The 6,000-nt window shown below is 49.1% G+C and overlaps 1 protein-coding gene across 1 annotated transcript in view; it reads left to right on the forward strand.

Annotated features, from left to right (window-relative positions):
- The window catches only part of LOC143962509 (uncharacterized), a 41,546-nt gene extending 36,126 nt beyond the window's left edge, over positions 1-5,420 (forward strand). The window contains exon 7 of the mRNA XM_077471785.1: positions 4,564-5,420. Coding sequence (XP_077327911.1) covers positions 4,564-5,210 — 647 coding nt within the window. The 3' untranslated portion in view covers positions 5,211-5,420. The remainder of the gene's footprint in view (positions 1-4,563) is intronic.
- The last annotated feature ends 580 nt before the right edge of the window (positions 5,421-6,000 follow it).

Here is a 6,000-nt window from a genome sequence, read left to right on the forward strand (position 1 = left end):
GCAGGAATGAGCCCTGCTGCAAAGCATTGCTTCAAAAATTGCAATTAAACGCCCCTGTTAAACAGGGGCAAAAAAATTGGGCTGGTGGTATCACTCAGAATCAAAAATGTTCTTCCAAGATATCAGCGGAGGAGGAAGAGGATAGACAATCAACATAACAGGACAGTCACTCAGCATCAGCATAGGCAGTCTTGAAGGGATGTGATATTTAAAAAAAAAATGATTTGGTTACATCAGCTTCAGGTGCTTGGTAGCTGGTGGTGATCCAAGACTGATTCATCTTTATGAAGGTCAGTCGATCAACCGAGTTGGTGGACAGGCGCACCCTGTGATAAGTAACAAAGCCACCAGCAGCACTGAAGGTGCTATCCAAAAGAACGCTGGATGCAGGACAGGCCAGTAGCTCAATTACATACTGTGCAAGCTCTGGCCAGTGATCCATCCTCAAGACTCAGTAAGCCAGAGGATTTTCGGTGGGAAAGGTGTCCAAGTCTGACCTTGCCCATAGGTATTCCTGCACCATGTAAATCAGACGCTGACGATGGTTGCTGGAGCCGATCATACCTTGGGGCTGCGGACTAAAAAATTGTCTGAAAGCATCAGTCAGACGGCCACCTTCTCCACCGCTCCTTCTGACCGATGCCTCAGCAACACGTTGTCCAGGACCAGGAGTTTGTAACCTCCCAGTCTCTGGGAACGCGTTGCACAGACCTTTCTGCAAGGCCTCCCGGAGATGTCTCATCCTCTGCTCCCTCTGCGATGGCAAGATAAGGTCGGCAACCTTACCCTTGTACCGTGGATCAAGGAGAGTGGCCAGCCAGTAATGGTCCCTCTCCTTGATCCGAAGAATACGAGGATCCTTCCGCAGGCTTTGCAGGATCAGGGAGGCCATGCAGAGTAGGTTAGCTGAGGCATTCGGTCTGGAGTCCTCTGGGTCACTAAGGACAACATGATCCACAGCTACCTCCTCCCAGCCACGTACAAGTCCACGGGTTTCTTGGGACTGTAAATCATCCCTACAAGACTGTTGCTGCTGCTGATGCTGAGTGCCAGCCTCCACCTCCGTGCTGACACAATCATCCTCCTCCTCCTCGTCCTCTTCCTGTGTGATGGGTGGGACAGCAGGAACACTGTCTAGATAAAGGGGGCCTTGAGAGGCAAGGAAGTCCTCCTCTTCCTGCCTCTGTTCTGCCTCAAGTGCCCTGTCCATTATTCCACGCAGCGTATGCTCCAAGAGGTGGACAATAGGTACAGTGTCACTGATGCATGCACTGTCACTGCTCACCATCCTTGTGGCCTCCTCAAACGGTGACAGGACAGTGCATGCATCCCTGATCATGCCCCACTGGCGTGGTAAGAAAAAACTGAGCTCCCCTGACCCTGTCCTGGTGCCGTAGTTGCACAGGTACTCATTGATGGCCCTCTGCTGCGTCTGCAGCCGCTGCAGCATGGCCGACGTTGAGTTCCACCTGGTGGGCATTTCAGGTGGTTCTTGGGCAGGTTCAACTCCTTTTGGAGCTCAGCCAGCCGAGCACAGGCATTAAATGATCGGCGGAAATGCACACACTTTCCTGGCCTGCTTCAGGACATCCTGTAAGCCCAGGTACCTGCCCAAGAACCACTGCACCACCAGGTTAAGGATGTGAGCCACACAGGGCACATGGGTCAGTTGTCCCTGTTGGAGGGCGGAGAGGCGGTTGGTGCCATTGTCGCAAACCACCAATCCTGGCTTAAGCTGGCGTGGTGTCAACCACCTCTCGGCCTGCCCCTGCAGAGCTGACAAAATATCTGCCCCAGTGTGGCTCTTGTCCCCCAAACAAACCAGCGCAAGCACGGCATGCCATCGTTTTACCTGCGTACTTGCGTAGCCCCTTGAATGCCTACGGAGCACCGCTGGTTCTGAGGACAGAGCACTGGAAGAGGCCATGGAGGAAGAAGAAGAGAAGGGGGGAGAGAGGTGTGTCACAACCTGTAGTAGCATTTTGGAGGCGTGGTGGTGGAACAACCCCCAACACTACTGCACCTTCTCCTGCATCCTTCCCAGCTGCCAGAAGAGTGACCCAATGGGCCGTGAAAGACAGGTAACGTCCCTGTCCATGCCTGCTGGACCATGAGTCAGAGGTAATATGCACCTTACCGCTGACCGCCCTGTCCAGCGAGGCAAGGACATTGCCTTCCACATGCCGGTAGAGAGCCGGAATCGCCTTCCGTGAGAAAAAGTGGCGTTTGGGGACCTGCCACTGAGGAACCGCATATTGCACAAACTCACGGAAGGGGGCCGAGTCTACAAACTGAAAAGGCAGCAGTTGAAGTGCTAGCAATTTAGCCAAGCTAGCATTCAACCGCTGGGCATGTGGATGGCTGGGAGTGAACTTCTTGCGACCTTGGTCCAGCAGCTGGGGCAGGGAAATTTGCCTGCTATAATCGGACGTGGGTGTACTGGTAGCAGAGTGCCCGGAAGCACTTGGCTGTGACACACCTAATTCTACACCTTCATTCCTCTCAGTGCAGGTTTCAGAGAGGACTGAAGGACTAGTGGGGTTGGAGATCCCAGCTGATGAGGAGCAAGGAGAGGTCCGCTTTGTTCTTTGGTGTAAGTCTTTGAGGTACGCTTGCCAATGAGCTGCATGGCAGGTCAAAATTTGTTTGGTCAAGCATGTGGTGCCCAAGCGGCTGATGTTTTGGCCACACGAGATACGCTTGAGAAATATGTTGCAAATAGCAGTGGTGCGATCTGAGGCACTCGTCTCAAAAAAGGCCCACACCAAACAACTTTTAGAATAACGAGCAGAGGCAGTGCCCTGCACAGGCGGAGCTTTGCGGTGTGATTCAGTCGGTGTGCTGCCCCTAAGCTGGCCTCGTTGGACATGTGCCTCCTCCTCCTCTCTCCTACCAGGCACCCACATGGAGTCAGTGCCCTCATCATCCCCTCCCTCTTCAATGCTGGAGCAAACCTGGCAGTATGCTGCAGCTTGTGAAACATGACTGCCAGATTGCTGTCCTTCTTGAGCATCCCCTCTCTCTGCGCTCACGCTACTGCCTTCCTCTAGCTGAGTATCATCATCAGAGCCTACAAAACACTGGGCATCCTCCTGGAGCATGTACCCAACACTGTGCTCAAAGAGTTCAGGGGACTCCTCAGGAGGACGTGGTGGGTTTAGGGAAGGAGTCACTGATGATGACATTGAGACGAGGGAAAACAATGTGTTGGTAGCTGCTTTGCTAGTACCCTGAGCCAGGGTGAGATGAGGAGGATGAAGAGGGCTTGGTCATCCACTCTACCAAGTCTTCGACATGATGCGGCTCAACACGTCCAGCTGCCGAAAATAAGGACAAGCGCGTCCCATGGCCACGTGCTGAATGATGCACCGCGTCCACGACCAGCACTGTTGTCTCTAGACACAGAGCCTACTTGCCCTCTTTTATCGGCTCGTGCCTGTCTGCCTCTCCTTGTTGGCCTTCCAGACATGGTAATGGCCTGAAGGGAGATGGGAAAACCAGCAATTGGGTAGTGTATATTGTGCTGGAGGCACATAACACCCACTAACTCCTGCAGATGCCTTTATTATAGAACAACAGGAATTAAAGGGTAGATACCGGTGTATACTGTGCTGTGCTGGAGGCACACAACTAACTAACTAACTCCTGCAGATGGCAGATGGCTCAATTAGAGAAGAGCAAAATAGGTGGATAATGGTGTATACTGTGGCACACAGACAACACCCACAAACTCCTGCAGATGGCTGAAAGCTCAATTACAGAAGAGCAAGAACGCTAAATCGGTTGATAACGAATGGTGTATACTGCGTTGAAGGTACACAGAGAACACCTCCTACAGACGCCAACACACTACACAAGGCCGCTGCACTTATATAGTGTGGGGCATGTACTACACAGCCTGAGCTATCCTGCCTGTGGCCAATCATGGCTCTCCTTGCTGCTGGCACTGCGACTGACCAAGCACAGTGCATGCTTGGCCAATCATGCGCCAGCAATGCACTGTGGGCTGTAAGCACCACACACATTTGGCATGAATGGCCCATAACGTTTGGTATTCGCTGAACAACCGATGTTCGACTTGAACACCAAGCTCATCCCTAATCCCTGTACATTGCACACTCACATTGATCCCTACCCTCAAGGAGCCCACAATACAAGGTTCCCTTTCATACACTAGGGCAAATTTTGGACAGAAGCCAATTAACCTACCAGCATGTCTTTGGAGTATGGGAGGAAACCCACACAGGCACAGCGAGAACGTGCAAACTCCAGGCAGGTGGTGTCGCATTTGGGATTTGAACCAGCGACCCTTTTTACTGCCAGGTGAGAGTGCTACCCACTACGCCACTGTGCCGCCCAAATTTTGTTATCTAAATAACACCATTGACCGGATAACTGAGACGATGGAAAAAAGTACCAACACACGTCTGTTACTGGATTTGAAGGGCACATTACAAAAATGGAAATACATATAATGATCTTCCTGAGATATATGAGTATATATTTTGTTTTCATTTCTAGCATCTATAAATAATTTATGAATTTATTGTTCATAATCTAAAGCTTTGATCTGTCTCTATAATGAGTTTTGTCTGTTTTCTTCTCTAGACTTGGAGAATAAAGTCTTCGTCTTTCCCAAAGAAACCAACACAGCTCATGTCATTCTAAGACCTACAATTACAAAGCCATTGAAGAAAGTCAGCGTCTGTCTACGATCTTATACCGACCTTTCCCGCCCCTATACTACCTTCTCTCTTGCTACTCCCGGGAAGGACAACGCCTTTCTCATCTACTTACACCCTCCAAACACTTTTTCTCTATATATCAACCAGGAAATCACTAGTTTTAAGACAGACTCTGAGTCTTTGGACTGGAGGCACATCTGTGTGACCTGGGACTCTGACACTGGAGTGGTCCAACTTTTGGTCAATGGGAAACTCTACCCCAGAAGAGTCTCCATGAAAGGGTCTTCTATCGCAGCTGAGACCAGCATTGTTCTGGGACAGGAACAAGACTCTTTTGGTGGAAATTTTGATGCTAAGCAGTCATTGGTTGGTGAAATAAGTGACGTCCACATGTGGGATTATGTCCTGACTCCAGAAGACATCAAGAAAGTCATCTCTGGCAGACACAATGGGAATGTAATTAATTGGATATCTCTATACTATGAGATCAAAGGGGAAGTTCTTGTCCAGCCCACATTTCAGTGAAAGCGAGAAGCTCATCATATACACTTCATTGTTAAGATACCCCAACTGCTGATTCTGAATTACAGTGATAATGAGGATTTATTTTTTCATCCCCATCAACCATGAAGGTTTATAATGACAATGATAAGTGAAGATCAAACAATCAATCTTCTCTTGATGATTGGTGAAGGGAATGGTCTCATAGCTAAACGAAAACACATGAAAATTCTAAACAAGATTTTGATTTTTGTTTTTATTACCTATGCCGTGTACGCACGAGCGGAATGTCCGACGGGAGCTTTTCATCGTATATTTCGATCGTTGTCTATGCCCCATCTGACTTTTTATGTCGGAAATTCCGACGGACCTAGAAAGAGAACACGTTCTAAATTTTTTCGACTGAACCAATTCCTATCGGGAAAACCGCTCGTCTGTACGCTGTTCCGACGGACCAAAAACAACGCATGCTCTGAAGCAAGTCCGAGACGGAAGCTATTGGCTACTGGCTATTGGACTTCCTTTTTCTAGGCCCGTTGTATGCGTTGTACTTCACCGCGTTTTGGACGGCCTGAATTTGGTGTGACTTTGTGTACGCAAGACAGCTTGAGCGGAATTCCGTTGGAACTCCTCCGGAAAAACCTTCAGAGTTTATTCCGAGGGGAAAACCGGTCGTGTGTATGGGGCATAACCGTATTTCTTTCTTGTAATTTTATAATCTTGTTCAAAACATAATAATCAAAAAATAAATAGCAACATAAACCATCTGAAATAAAATATATAGAGAGGCAATATACAAGCTGCATTCTTTCTG

The sequence above is a fragment of the Lithobates pipiens genome, unplaced genomic scaffold, assembly GCF_037356315.1.
Source record: "Lithobates pipiens isolate NorthernLeopardFrog02 unplaced genomic scaffold, aLitPip1_a1.2 Scaffold_8, whole genome shotgun sequence".
Classification (NCBI taxonomy): Eukaryota; Metazoa; Chordata; class Amphibia; order Anura; family Ranidae; genus Lithobates; species Lithobates pipiens.